General features: G+C 28.7%; 3 protein-coding genes and 1 pseudogene across 3 annotated transcripts; 2 read left to right on the forward strand and 2 right to left on the reverse strand.

The window, feature by feature from the left end:
* Window positions 1-1,775: 1,775 nt before the first annotated feature.
* LOC130949127 (uncharacterized) lies at window positions 1,776-9,328 on the reverse strand. Its single transcript, XM_057877944.1, has 5 exons — window positions 9,236-9,328; window positions 4,275-4,595; window positions 4,132-4,188; window positions 2,543-2,644; window positions 1,776-2,429 (listed from the first exon to the last, which is right to left on the reverse strand). Exons 1-5 carry the CDS (start codon window positions 9,326-9,328, stop codon window positions 1,917-1,919), a joined length of 1,086 nt encoding a protein of 361 aa, XP_057733927.1. The 3' UTR covers window positions 1,776-1,916.
* Window positions 9,329-11,968: 2,640 nt separating this feature from the next.
* On the forward strand, window positions 11,969-14,061 carry LOC130951204 (cytochrome P450 CYP82J17-like). The gene is made up of 2 exons (XM_057879839.1): window positions 11,969-12,937; window positions 13,056-14,061. Exons 1-2 carry the CDS (start codon window positions 11,996-11,998, stop codon window positions 13,674-13,676), a joined length of 1,563 nt encoding a protein of 520 aa, XP_057735822.1. The 5' UTR covers window positions 11,969-11,995; the 3' UTR covers window positions 13,677-14,061.
* A 2,370-nt stretch (window positions 14,062-16,431) lies between these two features.
* LOC130949129 (nematode resistance protein-like HSPRO2) lies at window positions 16,432-17,597 on the forward strand (annotated as a pseudogene).
* Window positions 17,598-18,722: 1,125 nt separating this feature from the next.
* LOC130947806 (phenylacetaldehyde oxime monooxygenase CYP71AN24-like) lies at window positions 18,723-23,439 on the reverse strand. The gene is made up of 3 exons (XM_057876516.1): window positions 22,443-23,439; window positions 19,474-19,761; window positions 18,723-19,230 (listed from the first exon to the last, which is right to left on the reverse strand). Exons 1-3 carry the CDS (start codon window positions 23,382-23,384, stop codon window positions 18,892-18,894), a joined length of 1,569 nt encoding a protein of 522 aa, XP_057732499.1. The 5' UTR covers window positions 23,385-23,439; the 3' UTR covers window positions 18,723-18,891.
* Between the last annotated feature and the right edge of the window lie 818 nt (window positions 23,440-24,257).

Raw genomic sequence — 24,257 nt, forward strand, 5'->3', positions numbered from 1 at the left:
ATCTGGCAGATTTGTTCACAAAGTCACTCCCAAAATCCTCCTTTGAAAGATTGGTACATGAGATTGGGATGCGCCGATTTCGAGACATTAAATGATGTCGGCAAGAGGGGAAGACTGTACTCTTTTTCCCTTGGTCAAATTTTTTTCCATTGGGTTTTTCTTGACAAGGTTTTTAATAAGGCAGTCCCCATCACCAAAGGATATTGTACTCTTTTTCCTTCACTAAGGTTTTTTCCCACTAGGTTTTTCTCTAGTAAGGTTTTAATGAGGCAATAATCCTAAATGGTCATCCAAAGGGGAGTGTTGTGATAAGAATGCTTTATCACATCTTATGTGGATGCCCATTCTCAAGGATGATTGTATTTAATATAGTTTGAAAAAGTAAAGCCTTGCACATATATAAATAGGGGCATAAGTTGAGGCTTTTTAGACAACAACAAGGAATAAAATACTCTTTCTCTCTTTTACATTGCAATACTTCTTTCTCTCTCTTTATATTTCTTTATTTTATAGTTGTTACCTCTTTCTTATTTATTTATTTAGTTATTTTATAACAGTTTGAAAACCTTTCTTCGCGGTGAAATTATTTTGACCTGTATTATAAATAAGAGACATGACCGAAAAATAAATTAATATTATATTTTTATTTGTTAAGTAAACAATTAATTACACACAAAAAAAAGTTAAAAATGGACATAAATTAAAATGAAAGGAGTATTCAATTTTAAAATAATAAGACAAGTACGTCTTTGAAAAATTTTAGAATTGATTTATGAATTTAACATGAATATACTATTAATGTAAAATAATTGTACACATATATTCAATTATATAATATTATATCAATAAAAATAATTTTTTACATTAACCATATGAATGGTTATTCAAAAGAATGAATATAATTGTATGATAAAAAATATTTTACACTGTCAGTATATCAAAATTAAACTCTTAATTTATAGGTCTTTAAGGAATAACACTACAAAAAAATGTCAAATACCATCGGATTTATTGCACTACTAGAAATGGGACTTTTTCGGACGAATTTTGAGACGAAATTGAAATAAATTTCGAACAAATTAGGGACAAAATTTTTCTTTCAAACAAAATTGGGACAAATTTTTTTTGTTCCAAAAAGCCTTGTTGCTAATTTATATTTCGTCTGAAATTTCGTCCGAAATTTTTTTCAGACAATTTTGTGACAGATTTCAAATAGACATTTATCTGCTAGATTTCTAACTATTACGATGTATTTTAGACGAATTTCAAACAGATTAGCCAACATAAAGACAGCGAATTTCAGACAAATTTCAAACAGAAAAATATTGATTTTTAGACAAATTTCAAACGAAAAATATACTCTATTTCAGACAAATTTCTAACGAATTTAGTCAAATATAACAAATTTTTTTCGAACAAATTTTAGACAAATCAAATATTTCTTTTCAATTAAATTTCAAACAAATTTAATTTAAAAGAATTTACGTATTCGAAACAAATTTCAAACAAAACAAAAAATTATTTTCACACAAATTTTCTACAAATTTAATATAATATTTCAAATAATTTTCATACAAAATAATTTGCTATTTAATATATAAATATTTTAGAAAATAAATTATATTCGATTTGCTTTCTATATTAAGACCATCATAATCTTTTTTTCATATTACATCATCGAAATTATAAACACATAATAAAGTCATGAAAAAGCCAATTACCATAAAAGAGTTAAAAAAAATATTTATTATTAAAATACTTGTCCATAAATGTAATCAAACTAAAATAAAAAAATAATTAAACTAAAACAAAAAAAATCTTTAAAAAGGTCAAATATCATGAATAAAATCAAATGTACTAACTAATTCACCTAAAAATTCCTTAATCTAAATCAGAAAAAACATATACTCCAGACATCAATCACTCATATTATCATCCTCATCATCACTGGAGCCTGTCCCAAGCTCATCATCCGCAAGAACAGACATGGTTGAAAGAAGTGGGAGATTCAACTTTTTATACAAAGCATGAATTGTCTTTTCAGTAGAACCAATTCTTTTTTGTTGAGCTTTTAGTTGACGTCCTTGATCCTTTAACTTATGCTCAGCATCATTCAACTTAACCTTTTGCTGTTCATTGATCATTTCTTGCTCCTTTGCCTTTTCTTTCCACATGTGAAGTTCTTGCTCAATATTTAGATTGTCTTTGGATGTCTCTGAGCAATTTCCGGAATCCAACTTTGAAGAGAGATCTAAACCAAAAGAACCTAAACCAAAAGTAGCTTTCTTTTTCTCCTTTGTCATAAATTCGTTCCAAATAGTGTAATCATCTGGTATATCTAGGCTTTCCTTAGATGTCTCAACATCTCCCTCATTATCCAAGGATAAATCTACTTGAGAAAGTTCTGTCTTTCGCTTCTTAAATTCGCCCTACAAAACCAATTCATTTTAATCACAACTAAATATGCCATAAACAAATACTAACACAGTGAAAATTATTTTTGAAAACGACAAAAGAAGAAGAACAAACTAGCATCACATACAATGACTTTCTCAGATCTTTCGTCAATCCAGCTTTTGTCCTTTTTGGTGTGGCATTTAGTATAAACCTCCTCTAGAGAAGGTTTTACTCCCGTAGCTTTCTCCTATAATATAATAGTTTTAATCGATAGGAAAGAAAAAAGAATAAGAAAACATTGCACATAATAAGAACAAGACTAAAAAGTTTGACCTGATCCTGACCTAACCTGTTTTCACCCCTAATTAAAATATTGAACCGAAAATGCCTTATAACTTTCTATAAAACATGCATTCATTATTGATTGTCAAAACCCCAAACTACTTATTCAAATCGATATCATTATATGAATTTTTCTAATATGATCATAATAAAAGACTATAATCTATATATGCATGTATCATATTGCCGTAACAATTTTGCTCCATAGAACAGGAGATAATGCTCCAATTGTAATAGCAATTCCATAAGCCATGAGTATGAAATGCTTAAGCTGCAGGAATATAAGTAATAAATGTCTTGACTCTTGATATAGAATGAGTGTACTTGATTAAGAATCTAGGATATTATTACTACAGATCTGCACCAAACATCATCAGCTAACACTATGATGATGATGATGAGTAAAAGTATTTCTGTATGTTCCTCTCAAAAGTCACAAGGGCCATAACAAAATTGAGTCCCTTTGGGCCATAACAAAATTGAGTCCCTAGAAGGCTATACAGTTTAGCTAGCTCAACTTGAGCAAGAACCAAATGAGCTTTAGTAATATTACAATTCACTTTGATCAATATGCAGTTTTAATAATTCAAAGACGAGCTTATAAGCAAATAATTGATATCACGAGATATATTGCCAAATCTGCTTTATTTTTATTGATAGCATGAATTTTTTATTTATTTGAGAAGATTGCTTACAAATTTAGAGAGAAAGAGAGGGGGGAGGGGGGGAAGGAACAGACAAATACAAGACATAAAAAAAAATTATCTGAACTGAAATTAAAACGAAAGCATTGCCATCATTGATAATGATAGTTACTCTGAGGCAACAGCTCTAATTTTTTGCCTCAACTTTCAATTATAATGTTCCTGTTCAAAGTTGATAAAATAAAAAATGAACATAAGTTACTAGTTTCTATCAAGTTTATTAACAAAAATTTTACAACCAAAGATCCTTGGTCTAAAAGAGAGGTAGCAGACACTCTTGCAGAAAGGTACAAAATCTCGCTCTATACCATTCAACTCGTACCACTTTTGGCTATGCAGGCACCAATGTTTTCAACTCTGAAGGATATCTAAACGGCTCAACTACAAGACAAAGCTGTTACTATATGCTATTTAACATTCAACATGGCAACATTATGACTCCAATTTGACAACATTCTGAATGTCAACAACTAAAGTGGGATAAACCAACACTTCAAACCGCATTTCATGGAAAGTTTCCCTTTAGAGTTTAGTCAATCAACAACACCTAAGGTTTAGGGTTATATGGATCAAACATTTAAAAAAAGGAAATTAACAATAAACAATGAGGAAAGGAAATTAACAATGAAGAAAGAAAATTTATGATAAACAAAGCAATGTAACAATCACTACTCACAAAAATTAGAACCTGGCAGTGGCAGAGGACGCACAGGGAGAAGAAGAAAACAAGGGCAATCCAGCGAAGCTAGAGGGTGGATGAGGTCACCTCAGGTGCGGTGTTTGAGGCTGGCAGGGGCGTGAGTTCTGAGACCGGCGGAGGCGCCCACATGCAGGAGGCAGAGCAGTTGTTCGCGATTGAAAGCTGTTACCTAAAGCACGAATCACAACGGTGGAGGTGGTCTGAGGTGCGGGATTGGAGGCTGGAATGGTGGATGTTTGAGACCAGAGGTTCGAAGGTTTGAGAGTTTGAGGGTTGTAGCGTCGAGCGCGAAGCACCAGCGGCAACCACAGACGGGAGGCAGAGCACGCAGAAGGAGGGCGAAGCACGAGCGGCGGAGCACGGGGTAGGAGAGAGGAGATCAAGAGCGTAACTGACCCTGAAGTAAAAATTGAGGGTTCTGATAAAGAAAGTTGGATTTTTGACAAGGTAACCTAGATGTGATACATGGGAGAAAGCACTCAAAAACTGAAATTTCTGAAACTAAAAGGCGATTTTGAATAAAGTTTTAATTTTTTGGCGCAAAGTAAATTAGGGGCTTTGAAATAACTATATATAACAAATTTTAAAATTAAAATTATATCTAATTTTCACTAACAAATTAAACATGAATTTTTAAAATTAAAATTATATCTAATTTTCACTAACAAATTAAACATGAATAAGATTATGACGAAAATATATTCAATAAGTTATGAAATATTGTTATCTAAAAGATAGATATTTAAAAAAATATATTTAATATTAATTTTAAAATGTTTAAATTAAATTATATTTTTTAATTTTTATTATATAATAATCTTTAAAGATAAATATTTAATAAAATCAAAATTTGAAATTAAATATCCCTTTTACATTAAAAAGAAAAATGAGCAATTCTCCACCATTAGATGTAATCTCACACCATTAAAAACACTACTGATGGCTAATTGATGGTTACAAATCACAAAATTTGCTGAACTCCTAGCACTCCTCTAATTTATTTTTAAGATTTTTATATATTTAATTCTTTTAGATACACTTTATCTTAAATTTGTTAAAAAATTAAATTTTGAATGATTATAACATAAATAATTAAAAGAATAAATTAAAAAATAATATGAGGTAATTAAAAAAAATCAAAATTAAATATAAGATGGTATATAACAATTTGTATAAGAAATTTAATATTACATATAATAAAAATAAAAGAATAAAAAAATAAGAAGATAAAGTATATAAAAAAAATAAGAAGATAGAGTCTCACAAGTTTAACTAAAAAAAAGTCAAATATAGTATACAATAATAGAAAAAAAAAACTAATAAAAATATAGTCAATTTAGTTCTAAAATTTATAGTTCTAAAATTTAGGATTATATAAGTATATTTGTTAAATTTTTTTATTTAGTACTGAGTACGTACTACCTGAATTAAAAGAGTTATGATGAATAATAGATTAATTTACTAGTCTTTTATTTTAATGGTTGATCTATAATAATTCAATTAATTATGATGGTTTCAGTGGCTAAGAGAAGGGGGGTTGAATCTTAGCCCCCTTTTTGCTTGCTAACATTTGCTGGACTTAGAGGAGACTTTTCTGTTTTTAGCTCGTCCCTAGCCACGAGACATTTTCATTTTGTCTCATCACTTGGCACGAGACATTTTTGATTTTGCATCTGAACAGTAAAAACAGAAGTGAAGTAGGAGAGAGAGAAGATTACACCCAGATATATCCTGGTTCAGCTGCTAAGTGCAGTGCAGCCTACATCCAGTCTCCATCACAACAATGATGGAATTTCACTATAATCATTCAGATTACAAATTGTAAAGTGCTAACACAACTTACAAGGGAATTCCCACAGAATCATGAAACACAACATAGATGAACAAAGGAACTCTAAGACATCTATGACTTTTTCTTTTAATTTTGCACTCTCTGTCTTTTTCCGCTCTATGGCTTTTTCATACAAACCTCACTGTTTGCCTTTTTCCATGAGACTCAAGACATGACAAAATTAAATAGAAAAATTACAAAACAGAAAACATTGAAGGAGAAGAGAAATCCGTTAGCTCAGGTAGCTCTGAGAACTATGTGCCTTGCACTCTCAAATCTTACTCCTTGAATCAAACCATGACTGTTCACCTCTTTTATAGAGAAGTGAAGCCTTCACAGTTTGAAAACACACACACCCGAGCTTAGCTTCCTTTCCTTCAAAACAGAACCGGTTCGGCCACAGAGAGAGAAGAGGTAACTCATGCAAATACCTCTAGTCCTTCCTTGGTCATCACTCTTCATCAATCCGAGCGCTCCATCCTTTGCTTCCTCTCCAAGATGGATTTCTGGTCCTTGATGCTTCATGATGATGATGGCTTCATCTGCTCCAATCTCTGCCTCTTCCATCACTTCGCCACTCTAGCTACTTCCTGTGGTGGTTGAGCAGAATTAGAGACAAGCCATGCCTCCAAGAATCTCACCTTGCTGGCCGAATCTTCTTCTTCCTTTTTGAGCATGAAGAGCTCGAGATTACCTCACCAAATCTAACCATATTTGGTGAAAATCTCAGACACTGCATACTTTATGTTTTCTTTTTCCTAACGCCATCATCACAATGGCCTCTTCCTTGCAACTAGCTTCTCTGTGATTTTTACTGATAGCTTGCTTCATCCCTCCTTTCCTGCTAGACAAGACCGAAAGAGAGAGAGAGGAGAGAGAACAGAGAAAAACTTGCAATGTAATTAAAGAAGAAAATGAAAATGAGTTAGGTTTATATTACCCATGCCTAGCCTCTGCTTCCTTCTTCAAATTACTTGCTTCTACCATCTTCTTCTCTGACAGTGAGGTGACCGTATGCAAAGAGAGAGAAAAGAGAGTAGAAAGAAGAAAAGCAATGGAAGTAATGTGTGATATAGATTATAATCAATTCAAATCAAATTCCCATGCTTTTGCCTTGTAACGTGCCCAACTCAATAAATGCCATCAAATCAGATTTTCTCTTTCCATATTCCAAGGCATTCATTAAATTCATTTAATTCAAAATTTGAATTCCAACCATAGAATGAGTTGGTGTCTGTGGGAAGCATTCATCTTTTGCTTTCTCTTTATTTTCAATTTTGGACCTAACCCTTGTTGGTCTTGCAAGGATTTTAATTGGGCTTGCTTCTTAAATTTTTGGCCCAATTATCATTTTAATAAATCAGCCACTTATATTAATATTTTGCACAAAGGCCGATTATTTTTGTCAATCAAATTGGACTTCATGCATTCTTTTGTGCCCATTGATGAAATCTGCATATAACAAAATTATTAATTAATAAGTGTGGATTAAAAATCAAATTAATAATTTTGTAATTAATTGTTTTAATAATATTTGATCATCATCAAATTAATTTGGAGTTTTCCAAACTCATCAAATTATTTTAAGATTGTAATTTATTTCATATTTGATATTATATAAAAATAAATTATTAACTTAATAAAAAATTAAATAATCAAAAGCATATATTTAATGAAAATATAATTTTATTTTTTAAAATATTAAAAAATATATTTAAAAAATAAACCAACTAAATTTTATGGTTGCCCCACCAGAAGTACCCATTTCGTTGTCGTCAGGCACAAAATGACTTCCCCACCAGAAGTTTCAATTGGCGTGCGCCCCTCCTGAGATGACGACTAAATCTATTTTGCGGGTGCTTTACGAACAATGGCCTTGCGCATTTTTGTAAAGCTTTCTGCATGCGTATTATGGGAATTAATATATTTTATTTACTTATTTATATAAAAAATTCTGCATAAATAAGCACTAACGTATCTATTAATCCAATTTTTAAAAATATGTATAATGATAAATAAGATGTTAATTGGTATGATGATTATTTTATATTTTGATCAAGAGGTTTTGGAATTGAAAGGTGCAAACAAAAACGGTACCTTTTTATAAGTTATATATAATTAAGGTTATTTTAGGAAAAAGAAACTTTATTTTAGAATAGTAAAAATATTTGGGACAAATGATAGACTAATTTAAAATATAAATAATATTTTTATACTAAATTTTAAAAGTTTTCAATAAATATTTGAAATTTGTTTGAAAATTGATGAACTTTCAAACGAAATTTACAAATGATGCTATTTTCGTCTCAAATTTGTGGAAAAAATTTTGTCTACTTCGAAGGGTTAGTTATAGTAAAAGCATTTAAGACTAATTATAGACAAATTTGGGATAGAATTAATATTTTTCAAAATGCGTCCCAAATCCGTCTGAAGTTAATGCGCATATTCAGATGGAATACGGGTGAATTATAGTTTTTGTCCAAAATGTGTTGCTAATCTGTATGAAAATTTTGGCGCCATCTAAAAAAAATTTGGCGCCAAAATTTGGGACAAAATTTAGACAAATTTAGGATAGAATATATTATTCCAATGTCTCCACTAAAAATTGTTCAACATTTGTCTCAAATTTGTCCGAAATGAAAAAGTCATTCAGACGGATTAAATTTTGTTTGAAATTTTCGTCCGAAAAAACCTTATTTCTAGTAGTGTTGGCGGATTTAATAAGAGACGTTAATGGTGAATTTAGCGGTGGATTATTCGACGATTAGGAGTAAAAATTCGTCCCTAAAAAAAATACTACAGGATTCCATAATCCATCCCTAAATCCGACGGTAAAGAGGGGCGCGAAAATTTATTTTATAAGCACCAATTTTATCATTGGATTTATCGTCGAAAATTTTCGACGATAATATGAATTAGTGAAACACTGCGTTTTTGACAACGACTAACACTTTACTGTCAGATTTATCCGTCGATAAATCTGATGATAAAATTGAGCTAAATTCAAATTCAAAAATCCGACCCCTCACTTCTATAACTTTTTTGCCAACAACCTCCGCACTTCCAGATTGAGGACTTCATTCGCCTCTATCACCAGCCCTATCGATCCTGATCGAAAACAGTGTCGATTTGAGAGAGTAGGTACAGAATCTCACGCTTACCAACAAGCTCAGCAGCTGCAACAATCTGAGTAGAGGTATAATGAGATCCTCACATGCGTGTCAAACACAAATTTTCTCAGGATGGAACTTAGGCAAGAACTGGAGCGGATTCAGCGGATGCAATAACAGATGGTAGTGTACCACGAGCAGATATGCATTGATGGTAGCGGCGCTGCTGAAGAGGTACCGACATCACCGCCTAGATCGCCGCCTCAGTAAGACTAGGAGGATGATGACGACAACGACTATCAAGATCCATAGTGATTAGGATTTTTTTTTGCTCTTTTGATTGTATGTTATTTATTTGACTTTTTATTTTGTACATACACTTGATATTTAATAAAATTCTTCTTTGATTTTTATTATTTAGAATTTGACAACTAATTGTGTTAAAAAAATTTAAAAATAAAAAGAATTGAATATACTATCAGATTTACTGAAAAAAAATTTGACGGTAAATCAGTGTGAAACAATATAGTAAGGCACTAAAATTACCGGCAAAAATATTTTTATGGTCAAAGAATTTCTCAGTAATTACCGTTGGATTATTTCCAGTAAAAATAAATCTAACGGTAATATATTTATCGATGAAGATAAATCTAACAGTGATATATTTTCTAACGATAAATTTAATAATATATTTGTTAGCAAATTATTTTTGTTATTTCGCCAATAAATTTAATAATATTTAACGTTTTTTTTTTGTAGTATAACAAATTATTTTATTTTTTTTAATTTTTTATAAATTTAATAATATTATTTTTCTGCTTCTATTTTATTATTATTTTGATGCTTATATTTTTTCTATGTTTATACGAGGGATGGCCGCCTTTAACTTATATTTCTATAGTTTCACATTTTTTATTACTTTGGAAAATAAAAAAAAGTCTAATATAATTATTTTTCTTAACGTATTAAAATAACCTTCTTAAGAGAGTAGATGATTTGTTTTTTTGTTCATTCTACCAAAAAAAAAAGTAGACAAATGCTACATCTATCTTCAACAAATTTAAGGTTTAATTATTTGGTGAGTTTTTATAATTTATTAAATTTTTAATTAAATTTTTATATATTTTTTTAATTGAGTCCTTATATCATATCAAATTTTATAATTAAGTTCTTACCGTGATAAAAATACTATAATTAATAGAATATTTTGTTAAGCAAAACGAATATGCCTAATACTTGACTGAATATTCTATATAGTTTAATAGAATATTCTGTTGATTTCAACGTTTTTGTCACAATAGAAACTTAGTTACAAAATTTGATGTGGTATAGGGACCTAATTAAAAAAAATAGTATAGGGACCTAATTGAAAATTCGATAAAATTATAGGGACCGATAGAGTAATTAAACCAATATTTAATTATTCAAAAAAGTATGAGAAGTTCTAGGAGGCCAGCGTATTTTGTGATTTGTAGCCATCAATTAACTATCATTAATGTTTTTAATAGTGTGAGATTACATCTAATGGTATAAAATTACTCACTTTTCTTTTGTTCATTAAGTACTGCCAAATTTTAATAAAAATACTAATCTTCTATACAATCTCAAAAAATATTACTTATTCAACACGTTCTACTTTTGCACTCCTAATTTTGTTAATTATAATTTACCATTGAATATTTATACCGAGTTGCAAAGGTTAAATAATATTTTAGCTCTTAAAGTTTGGAATTAAAATTAAATTTATTTTTAACTTTTTTTTAATTCAAAATAATCTTTAATGTTGCACTTTAAATTAAAATTATCTTTTAAAAATTTTTTGAACAAAAATATTCTTATCTTTGTTCTATATCTCAAATCCTATTATCTACCACCACCATTACTCTTACCAATATTACCATTACCAATTTTTTTTATTCCCACCAAATATAAACATTCAACAACAATAATACAATATTTAAATACAAATAATTATCTATTTCATCAATCACCACCAACAACAAAGTATTTAAATTTAAGAATAACACTAACAATAACATTTTTCATTGCAACCTAATTTTTTAAATTTAACAATACAGTATTTATTATTTTTAAAGAAAGAAAAAAAATTAAAACAAAGACAAAAAAGATGAAATGACGAGAGAGAAGAAGAAAGAAGAGCGAGAGAGGAGAAGGGGAGAGTTAGATAGTAGTAATGAGAGAATCCACTACTACTGTCGCTACTTGGGTCATTAGAAAAGAGAAATTGAAACAAAAAAGAGGAGAAAATTTGAGATCTGTTTCTCCTCCTCTACCTCTGCTTCTACCATCGCTAAAATTATCGTCGCTATTTTTTTAAACTGTCACCAAAAAGGAAAAAAAGATGATTCCAAGCTTCTTCAAACCAAAAACAAAAACAATAATGTTATTCCAAACTTCTTTAAAACGGAACAAAACACCAATATTTTTTATCAATTCTCCCTCGACGTCTAGAACCTATTTTAGAACTTTTCCTCAACTGCATTCTCCGCTTTTTGCTCTGATTCTGTCAACGAAACCACCACCATCGTCAACACCCGCATCGACTGGATGGAGACACTGAGGCGAGGAAGTTAATGTCGAAATCGAAAAAAAGAGGATGCTTCAGATTAGCGGCGAGAGGAGTAAGGAGAAGGAAAAAATAAATAAAAATAGGTGGTCTCATGAAAATGAAGATAGGATTAGTAAAGTAAGGATAAAATAATCAAAAAGTAATTTAAAAAATTTAAATAAAAGAATTAGAAATAATTTAGACCAAAACAATATTTATCTCCAAATTATAATTATAAAATTAAACCATGGTTTCCCACGAGACCAATATATAAGGAATAGGACACTTCTCAAAATCTTACTATCCAATCTTCAATCTTACACATAACTTAGACCACAAATAATGGATTTCCTTTCTCTTCCAACAGTAATGCTTGTAGCTTCAGCCTTGGTCCTTCTCTACAACATATGGAGGATTATGAACAAAACAAGTGAGAAGCAATTGCAAGCACCAGAACTACCTGGTGCATTCCCATTAATAGGTCACCTCCATTTACTAGGAACCAAAACTCCACTTGCAAGAACCTTCGCTTCTTTCTCCGATAAGTACGGCCCTATATTCCGAATCCGTCTGGGATCATACCCTGCTATTGTGATCTCCAACAAAGATGGAATCAAAGAATGTTTCACCATAAATGACAAAGCTCTTGCCTCGCGCCCCAAGTCTAGCCAGGGAGTATACATTGGCTATAACTACGCCGCTGTTGGGTTCGCTCCTTATGGCTCCTTCTGGACAAAACAGAGGAAGCTAGCTATGCTTGAACTACTCTCGTCTCGCCGCGTTGAATTACTGAGGTATGTATATGAATCCGAGATTGATACTTTGATCAAGGATTTGTTATTGTATACTGCAGGAAATTCGCCGGTTAAAGTTGTTGTCATTAGTGAATGGTTGGAACGGTTGACTTTTAATATAGTGACAAAGATGATAGCGGGAAAGAGATATTTTAGTTACTTGCAAGATGTAGATGATGTTGAAGCACAAAGAGTTGTGAATCTCATAAGAGAAGTCATGCATTTATCTGAAGGGGGTTTGGTTCCTTCGGATGTGATTCCTCTAATTCGATGGTTTGGTATAGAAGGGAAAGTTCTTAAATCCATGAAAAGAATTGCAAAAGATTTGGACACACTTTTTGGAAGCTGGGTTGAAGAGCATAAAATGAAGGGCAATATGGTAAATAGCTCAAGCGAGAAACAAGATTTTATTGATGTTATGCTTTCCATGGTTGAAGATGATCCTGATTCTGGCCATACACGTGACAATATCATTAAAGCTCAAATTATGGTAACCATGTTGATAATTATGATAATAATTATGCTCAAAATAAGTCAAAATTATATAATTTTTTCATTATTTGTGTTATTTTAATTAACCTATTAACTTTTTTTTTTCTTCAATGCAGAATCAGATATTGGCAGGGACAGACACAACATCATCAACAATGATATGGATGGTAGCTTTATTGTTGAAGGACAAACAAATTTTGAGGCGCGCACAAGAGGAAATTGATGTGCATGTGGGTAGGGAAAGAAAAGTAGAGACATCTGATGTGAAAAATCTTGTTTATTTACAAGCAATTTTCAAAGAAACTCTAAGGTTATATCCGAGTGGACCTCTATTATTACCCCATGAAGCAAGAGAAGATTGTTACATTAATGGCTATTACGTGCCAAAAGGGACACGTGTCTTCGGAAATGTGTGGAAGCTACATAGAGATCCAAGTATTTGGTCGGAGCCAGAGAAGTTTTCACCAGAGAGGTTTATTAATGCCAATGGAGAAGTTGATGAAGATCACCACTTTAAATACCTTCCATTTGGGTTAGGTAGAAGAGTTTGCCCTGGAGCCTCTTTGGCAACACAAGTGAGCCTCATCACACTTGCACGTTTCCTTCAAGCATTTGACTTTGATTCTCCCATGGATGAACCTCTTGACATGAGAGAAGGCTTGGGTCTAACCTTGCCCAAGTTGACTCCAGTCAAAGTTTACCTCACCCCACGAGTATCCGATAAACTCTATCCCTGAAGCAGTATCTTTAGTTTTACCTAATAAAAATAAAACGAAATATTAAAATTACTCAAGAGGGATTATGTTGCTATAGAATTATTTATGTAAGAAAAATTTTAAATTTATCCAAAAAAAAAAAGTTTTTCTTTGAAAAGTCAAGTTTTTGGTGTACTGAGAAAATTTTTTCTTCCACATTAAGAATTTTGTTAGCAACATAATCTTTCATGATAACTTTAGTATTTTTGTTAATATACTAATATTTGGGGACGGATCCAAAAAAAGTGAGTAGCGACCTCGATTCCCAAAATTTTAAATAATTATATCTATTTATAAGATATATATTTAAGGAAATAAAAAATATTATGTAATTGAATTATGTATTATTTTTATTATATAATGATAAATTTATGTCTCAATTATTTAATTTATTGATATTTTTACTTGACTAATTTAATATCATCACTCAATTATTTATACTTTTCAACTAGTTACTTTTGTATACTCATTTTTATATTTATTTTTAAAAAAATCATTTGTTGTTTTAATATTAATATATTTAACATTTATATTATCATATAAAATATTCATAATGGCTTACGATATAATTATGTTTTGGTAATCACATGCATTGTGTATCTTAGATATTCTTTTCTTGTAAAAAATATTCTTTTTTTCTAAACTTGCATTTTTAAAAGAAAAAAAAAAGAGCTTACTTTAATTTTCCATCTTACTTATTTAATTTTGACTATCATTTTATTTTAATATTTGTATCTTGTATATATTCTATAAAGATATTATGTCTTTTAAGTAACTAATAATTTATAATTTATTTTTACTTTTTTTAATTTTTGAAATAACTAATGTTAATTAATAAGTTATGTAATAATTTTTTAATTAAACACACTATAAATTTTTAGTATTTTATAATTTTATAATATATTATTGATATTATTATCTTTTATATGTAATTATTATATTAAAAATAAAATTATTATGAAAAAATTATAAGATTATTCTTTTCTTTGTATATAGATAAAACCAATTTAATAACTACATATTATGTTTAAATTAATTATATATAATAAAAAATATAATAAAAATAATTAAAAATTAATTTTAAATTCAACCTCTTCATATTAAAATTTTTAGATACGTCTTTGCTAATATTCATCTTATAACTAAAGTAAACAAAAATTTATGCTTCAAGTGTTCTAAAAAACATGTTAGCACATACTATTCATCTACCAATCTAGCACATGCAAACCTTTAAAAATTGTGGTATTGAATGTTCGTTAAATTAAATTAAAAATAATTTTTAATAAATACAATTAATAATAATTGTATTAATAAAACATTTTTTAAAATTTAAAAATAAGAATAAAAATAAATATAAAAATAAATTTTAATATTTATTAATATATAAAATTATATTAAATTTTTAAATTTTGATAAAATAAATTAATTTAAATTTTTTTAAAGTATTTTCAAAAGCACCATAATATTTAAAAGTTATTGTATAAATATATTTTTTTTTAATTTACCAAACATAAAATAAAGTGACATGTGGTTTTCAAAAAATACAAAAACAAATACTTCTTTAAAAATCTTTAGAAACCCAAATCTAACTATACGGGTGTTAAATCACCATTTTATACTTAAGAAGTTATGGACAAAAAATAAAAGACGGTAGTAGAAAGTTTATCAATTATATCGTATATTCGTATATAAAGGTTTTTTATATAGAAAATAATAGATATTAAATTAATCCCTACATATTTATATATAAATTAAATATATATTATTTTATATATTTTTAATATAATTTTATATTTTAATATATATTTTATATAAATAACTAATCTAGTAGTAAATTTTTTTAATATGCATAATATGTTTTGAAAAAATATACAGCCGAAATATATATAAAAAAAGTAATACCAATATTTTTTTTTCAAAATGAATTTTCCTAAACACGATTTCATATAGTTCAAGTGCTCAACTCTATCTGATGCTTGATTGCGAGTTTCGTTTTGGGCTCTAGAAAAGTTCAGTAGTTCGAATGTATATATAATGAATTTGGTTTATTTCCAACATTATATCTATAGTTAGCGCATTTATTATAATTAGAAACTCTAACTCTGATAATCTGTATCAAAATCACAGTCAATATCCTCACTATCATCAATATCGTCATTTAGGTAGTTGTATGATCAATTTGAATGTTGAAAAACCAGGTCATGATATATTAATAATTGTCAGATATGGATAAATATGACTTTGACTTCCTGCTACAAAATTTGTCAATTTATATATTAACTTAAATTATACGTTGATATAATTATTTTAATTTTATGTTGTATCAAGTCTATCTTACGGCTCTGCATCATTGATGAGTAGTATTTTATTGGCAAATGTTAATGTCATCACCCTTGGTGTTCTAAATTGGCAATAATGACCTCAGAGTTGGATTTATCCCAAAAATAGAAAAATGAAAGAGATTTATTTATTTATTTATTATTCGATGCGTTAAAGACTTATTAGTTAAAATATTTAATTTATTATTTTAACAACAACAACAAAAATTAAAATATTTATGAAGAAATTTTTAAAAATAACACTTTATATACCATTTTTTAGTTGAGCTATTGGCATACATCATGCATGTAGTATCAAAATATTATTTTATCATAGGAAGTTGATAACTGATATACATAACTCAATATTATTTTCATGCAACATCCATCATTATTAGTTATTTTATTTAGGTAGTTGTATGATCAATTTCAATGTTGAAAAACCAGGTCATGATATATTTTTGAAAAAATAATTTTCGCAGTTATCAGATACGGATAAATATGACTTTGACTTCGTGCTATTAGAAAATTTGTCAATTTATAAACAACAATGCTAATACTAAGGAAAAAAAAAAGTAAATCGGAGAAATATCTTTAGATGAATTTCAAAATTTTTACGAGTTAATTAATATATGAATGTTTCTTCTGTTAAGTATCAAAATATTTTTTTTTCATACTAAAAGATGTTCTTTTATATATTTTTTGAATTTTTTTATATTAGAAATGTGAATGTCTCTATTTCTTTAAGAATTTCATAATTTTTTTAAAATTTTATAGATATTTAATTATTTTTACTAAAATATAACTGAATATTTATTTTGTTAATTATTAGGATGTTTTTTTCATATTAAATAAATATTTTTTTTTATATTTCTGTAACTGTTCAAAGACTCCTTTTGGCTTAGATCAAGTGTATAGTTTGCAGTCTCTTTAATTATCAAAACGGCATCTAATATTCCAAAAGGCAGAAAACAACATCGTGATCACGTGGATAACTTCGAGAACTTGAATCTCCGCGCGACGCACCATATTGTGGAGTCCTGGTCACGCGCCGCGCGCGTGCTGCTCGAGTGTTGCGGAGTCGGTGGAAGGAAGAATGTTCGAGAAGGCCGCGAGGGAATGCTACGCAGTGGAGCGGATCTGGAAGCTTCTAACAGAGATCGAGGAGCTTCACTTATTGATGGATCCAAACGATTTGATAAAGCTGAACAAGCAGATCGAGATTCGGTGTTTCGGTGATACGGCGGCATTTTGCTTCCGGTCGAAGGAGCTAGTGGAGGTGACAAAGATGTGTAGGGAGATGAAGAGGATGGTGCCGGAGATATTGGAGGTGGAGGTTGATCCGAAGGGAGGGCCGGGGATTGTAGAGGCCGCGATGAGGGTTTATGCATAAAAGAAGGATAGTACGGTGGAGGTGTTGCAAGCGATGCAAGGAATAAAGGCGGCAATGAAGAGATTCTTCTTCGGTTACAAGCAGGTTGTGGTGGCGGTGACGGAGAGTGCGGAGGCTGGCAGGAACCGAGTTGGTTCCGGCGACTCGCTGATAGAAGAGGAGTGGGTCGCGGTGGGAAGCGAAGATGCCTGACGGTGAGAGAGGAGTCTCTGTGTGTGTTTGTTGGAGGTGGGTAGGTTAATATGAGAGAGAAGAGAAACGTTTTTATAGGTTTTAATTAGGTTTACTTAATCTTTTAAATTTTTTAAATTTTGAATTTAAAAAATTTAAAATTAATTAATTATTAATATAAATTAATATGATTTTGTTTATTTTTTGGCTAGTAACCTCTTGGTTCAGTATACTTTTTCATTTATAAATTATACATTGATATAATTATTTTAATTTTGAGAAACTATAGGGAGCCAATGACGTAAGCGTACAATGTGTACAATGAAGGTTTAGAAAGTATTAGAGATATGATTATTAGTGTTACATTGTCCTATTAGGTTATGCTTTTGGGATGAGTGGTTTCAAAACATGGTATTAGTATTCTAGATCCGGAAGGTCAAGAGTTTAAACCTTATTGAACCCAAAATTAGCTTTTTATAACATGAGATGTTTATTATCCCTGGTATCCGGATGGTTATCCGTGGATAATATGCCCATTGTACACATTATACGTTTAGGCCATTAACTTCCTAGCACTACTCTTTAATTTTATGTCGTATCGGTCTATCTTACGGCTCTTCATCATTGATGAGTAATATTTTATTGTCAACTGTTAATGGCACCCTTGGTGTTCTAAATTGGCAATGACGACCTGAGAGTTGGATTTATCCCAAAAATAGAAAAATGAAAGAGATTTATTTATTTATTTATTATTCTATGCTTTAAAGACTTTACTTAAGATGTTTAATTTATTATTTCAACAACAACAAAAAATTAAAATATTTATGAAGAAATTTTTAAAAATAACACTTTATATACCATTTTTTAGTTGAGTTATTGGCATATATCATGTATGTAGTATCAAAATATTATTTTATCATAGGAAGTTGATAACTGATATACATAACTCAATATTATTTTCATGCAACATCCATCATTATTAATTATTATTTTTTATAAGGTACCTAACATATTATTTATCAATTTATTATTAATAATAATTAATTATTATATTTAATCATATATATAAAGAGATACATTTAAAAAATATATCTATAAAAATACTTTTATTAAATACAACTATAGAAAATATATTTTTATTATACACATTCACAAAGATACTTTCATTAAATACAGCTAAAAACAAAAGTTGACAGAAATGCTGTTGATAACGTAGCGAAATTGTTTTCTTAATACGGTATACATCACAATAAAGCAAAGATAACACGTAGGGAAACAACATTAGCTAATATAATCACTTTAATAGTTTAATTAATTAAGCTCTAACATGTGCTATTGGTTTAAGGTGAAGAGGCACTTTCTTTGAGACAACGAGTCCATATACCTCACTCATATCAATGTCATGAGCTGATGAAATATTTTCTGGAAGCTTCCAATCGAACCAATAGAGAAGGCTAGCAAGAACATACTCAACAATAGCAACCCCAAAGAACACTCCAGGACAACCCCTTCTCCCAAATCCAAATGGAAGGAACTCAAACCATTGATCACCATTGAAATCAATTTCACTTTTCTCAAATCTCTCGGGCATGAACTCCTCAGGCCTTTCCCACAATCTTGGATCCCTTTGAATTGCCCATGCATTAGTTAGTACCTATATATGTTGCACCAATATACAAATACCCGATTATATATATTAAATATGATAAATTAAACAATTATAATAAAAAACAATATTATGAAAAGAATAATACTAGAGAATTTTTTTCAACTAATATCAGTCAAAATTTTTTAAATTATTTAATTAATTTTAAATTCTAGATCTAAATCATAAATTTTTTATTCTAAATTTTTAATTTTTTTAAAGAAAAAAACAGTTACACTTGTATATATTTACCATTGTTTTTGGTGGAATATCGAATCCATTGAGTTTGACATGAGCCATTGTCTCTCGTGGAGGCAAAACAGTGCAAGGTGGGTGCAACCTTAGAGTTTCCTTCACTACACACTTGAAGTATTGCATTTGGTTGATGTGGTTTTCTTCCACTTTTGATGAGTTGTTACATCTCACAACCCTTCTCACTTCTTCTTGAACTTTCTTCATAATTTCTGGATTTTGCACAAGTCTTGTCATTGCCCATTCTATAGTTGCTGAAGTTGTGTCCGTGCCCCCTACAAACATGTCCTGCAATAATTCATCAATTTATTATTATATATATTATCACTGTTTAAATATTTAGTATTGGCCATAATTTATTTACAAGAACATTTTGTAATTTTAGTAAGAAAAAGAAGGGTTAAAAGTTTATCCAATGTAAGATATCACATTGTTTGAAAAAATATTTGGTTCCATAATTTCTTTTGTCAAAAATAAGAAAAAAAGAAATTTGTATATTATTAATATATATATATATATATATATATATAATATTATCTGTCTGAAAATTATTCGAATAAAAATAGTTTAATTTAACTATTGATGTGGATTTATATATATATATATATATATATATATATATATATATATATATATATATATATATATATATATATATATATATATATACAACAAATGAAAAGGAAACAATTGAATAAAATATCAAAATAGTCAACAACTTCTAAATCAGAAATCATAATATATTTAGAATAGTTACTAGCGATATTATGATGAGCATGTAATAAACTAATAAGATTTTGAAGATTTTGCGTCTGACGGTTTGCATACGAAATCTGTTGTCCAGGAGGTTACGTACGTTGAAGTGGAGTATAATAATTAGACACTCGATTCAATCTAATCATTATAAAATCAACATGTTATTTATATATTAAAACCAGTTATTAAAATTAATTATTAATATAAAATATATTATATATACATAAAAAATTAATTTTAATAATTGATTTTAATATACATATAACATAGTTAAATAATTATATATAAAAAAATTGACTTTTAGCGTAGAGGTTATTTAAAAATTATAAAAATAGATGTCAACATAATATATAAAAATTTAGATATTTAAAAACAATTTCTCATTTCATATAAAAACTAAACATTCATAATTTAGATACTTACTCGATTAGAAAAAATAATATTTTTTTAAATATATATATATATATATGTTTGATAAGATATTTAAAATATACAATTTAACAAGAAAAATGGATTTATATTTATGTATATATAAAATTAATGATTAAAAATTATTAAATAATAATTTAATTAAATATATAATTTTTGTCTACTTAGCACATAATTAATAAATACAAGAAATTAAGGCTTAGCTTAAAAAGTCGGATTCTTTTTCTTTTATTTATTTATTAATTAATTAATAAAGTGAAAGATGAGACATATTCGTTCCCTTGTCTGTAAGGCACTAATAATATGACTCAGTTTCGTAAATATTGGATAAGAGATGAATGATCTGAATGAGATACGTAATATATCCTTTGACCTCATCTGTTGAATTCATGTTATGGGATAATAGATATGGGACAAAAGCATTACGTACTCCTTTCGGTTTCTTACTTTTTTCTAAATTTCACTTTCCATTTTTGTAATTGGCAATTTGTTTGTTTGGGTGAAAAAAATATATTTTTTCGAGTTTTTTATTAAAAAAATTTATAGAAAAATAAAATAATTTTATATTGACTCCAAAAAAATATTTTATTCATTAATTATAAGAAAATATTTAAAAAATATAAATTATAATTTTTTGAAAAATATTTTTTTTAATATTTTATTTTTATTATTAAAAATTTACTAAATATCCTAAAAATAAAAATTATCTTTTTTATTAATTTAATTAATGACACCCAAATAAGTATAATATGCGTTTAATTAGTATACTACTCCAACTTTTTATGCAAAATTTATTATTCAATTATGAGTTATGTTGCTAATTCGTAAAAATGTAGAAATCAAATATAAATAAGAGATTGCAAATCTAAATAATGAAAAAGAAATATGAACCTAAATATATAGAATATAATAATTTATGTCTCTATTTTTATCACAAGTGTGTGAAAATTATGTAATATATGAACGTAAATCATGGTTAGTCTATGTATAAAAATTAAATTTAATGCATTAATTATCTATTAGTAAGAAATTGTTAGTTTTTTAAAACTTTTATTTTTACTAATTAATTCTTAGTTATTAAAATTATAATTTTAATTAAACCAAGCTGACGAACATTCACTTAAAGTTATTTTCGTATAAAAATGATATTTAAAAAAATTTATAATTATAATTAAATAGTCAAATATATTAAACAATTTAAAATTTTATATTTGTGGTCTTTCAATCATATTACATATATAAAAAATTTAATTATCATCTTAATCACTAATATAAAATATATTTTAAAATATATAACAACTAATTTAATAATTAATTTTTAGTATTTATATATAACAATATTTTTTGAAAAATATTAAAAAATCAATAAAATTTATTATTTTTTATGACAGATAACTAACAACATTTAAATGTATAAATTAAAAGTATATTATCAAATTAAATAAATTAATAACTAAAGAAATTATGTTAATAATTAAAATGTTAGCAAAAAGTAATAAATTATGGTAGTCGGTGAATTTTTTCGTATATTTTTTTTGTGGGGTTGGTTACCTTATCGAGTAGCAGATGTATTATGGTGAAAATTCAAGTACAGTCAATTTCATGTAAAGTTAATATCCAAAAGTTGTTAGATAAAAATTTAATTAAATCAGTCAAATCATCTAACAGTTCTCGATTTTCAACTTCATGTAAAGTCGACTGCACTTTAATTTTTACCATGGATTATTGTTGGTTATGAAATTGAAAAGCTAAGAAGGGAGTAGAGAAAAGATAGATAGATATACCATGAGAAGTGATTTGATGTCATTGTTGGTAAGCTTATACTCTCCATCAACCATAGCATCTTCTTGAATTCCAAGTAGTACGTCCACCAAATCCTTCTTATTATTACTACCATCACTTTCTTCCTTCTTTGCCATTTTATGCTCTTCAATAACCTTATCAAACAATCCATCCAACGTTCTAAAAGTCTCTCTATACCTCCCAATCTTCCCACTAACCACATCAACCCAACCCAATGCCGGAAAATAATCCCCCACCGTAAACGCCGTCAAATAAATCATCACTCTCCTCGCCAAATCTTGAATCCCACCTTCTTTTCCGTACTTTCTTCCCAACGCGCACTTACAAACTATGTTGTTCGAACTCGAAACCACCATCTCCCCCAAGTTCACCGCTTCGTCGTTTGAACTCGCTCTCACCAACACCCTCACCATCTCTTCAACTTCCTCTTCTCGGATCGCTCTGAATGATTGCACTCTTCTCGTGCTAAGAAGCTGAAGCACGCATATCTTCCTCTTCTGCCTCCAGTCATCTCCGTAGAGCCCGAACCCGACGTCGGTGGCGCCGTACAACAAGATCTTCGTGGCCGTGTTTTGTGGCCGGTTTGAGAAAACTAGGTCGTAGTTTTTGGCTATCTTTTTTGCAAGCTCGGCGGATGAAACTACCAGAGTTGGGTTGGGTCTTTGACCCAATTGTAGCATCATGATGTCGCCGTAAGTTTTGGAGAGGTTTCGAAGAGAAAGGTGTGGGAGTGTGCCGAACTGGAGGAGGTTTCCGATGAAGGGTAGTTTTGGTGGTGATGGAGGAAGGTTCATTGGATTGGGTTTGCGTTTCTTTGTGTGGTTGAAGACGAAGAAGACGGTGATTGAAAAGAGTAGCCATAGGTGAATGTTGGAAAAAAGGGGTTCTTGGATTTGGTCGTAGATCCAAGTCTTGAAAGCCATTATTATTGTTAACTTCTTTCTTAATTCTTATTATGTATATCCTTTTGCGAAGCATATATAGAAGCCCATAACCCACTTGTATATATAGTCATGTTAGCTCTATTCATTATCATAAACACCAGTAACGTGCACACACTCCACTACTTTTTTATTATTGGATGCAATTAGATATTCTTTAAAAATGGTCTATTATTCAATTTTAAAAAAATTAAAAATAAATAATTTTTTTATAAAAATAAATATTTAAATTAATTAAATAATATTATTTAAATTAAAAAGTGAACTAATTTTTATTAATATACTAATATATGATTAAATAAATAAACAAAATAAGCGTTTGTTATGGTACGAAACTACATTTAAGTATTTACACATATCAATATGACAATACTGTGGACAAATGAAAATGTGATGCATAGAGTTAGAAACAAGAGAATAATTAAAGAAAAAATTTTGTGTATTATTTAATCTGAAAAAAAAATAATTTACAAGGGTTATATATAACTGCTAGAAGAATCAAAATAATAAAAAGTATAGAATCTTATAATTAATATATAGATATATTATATAAATATAAATAATACTAATTGGTCTAATTTGATTTTAATTTTTTTTAACACACAGATTACATTATTTTTTAAAGTATTTATTTAAAAAATATACTAAAATGTACTTATAATTAATTATAAAAAAATAAAAATATCATTTTAATTATTTTAAAGAAAAAAACTTAAATTTTTTTTGCTTTGCATAACGAGCAACGACACAAAGTACGTAGAATAATAAAGCATTATAGCATAACACAATTTGGAGTGAAGAGTGGGTACTTATTGAACAACAAATGTAAAAGGAAGTAATTAGGGGCAAGAATTG

The sequence above is a fragment of the Arachis stenosperma genome, chromosome 9 (assembly GCF_014773155.1).
Source record: "Arachis stenosperma cultivar V10309 chromosome 9, arast.V10309.gnm1.PFL2, whole genome shotgun sequence".
Classification (NCBI taxonomy): domain Eukaryota; kingdom Viridiplantae; phylum Streptophyta; class Magnoliopsida; order Fabales; family Fabaceae; genus Arachis; species Arachis stenosperma.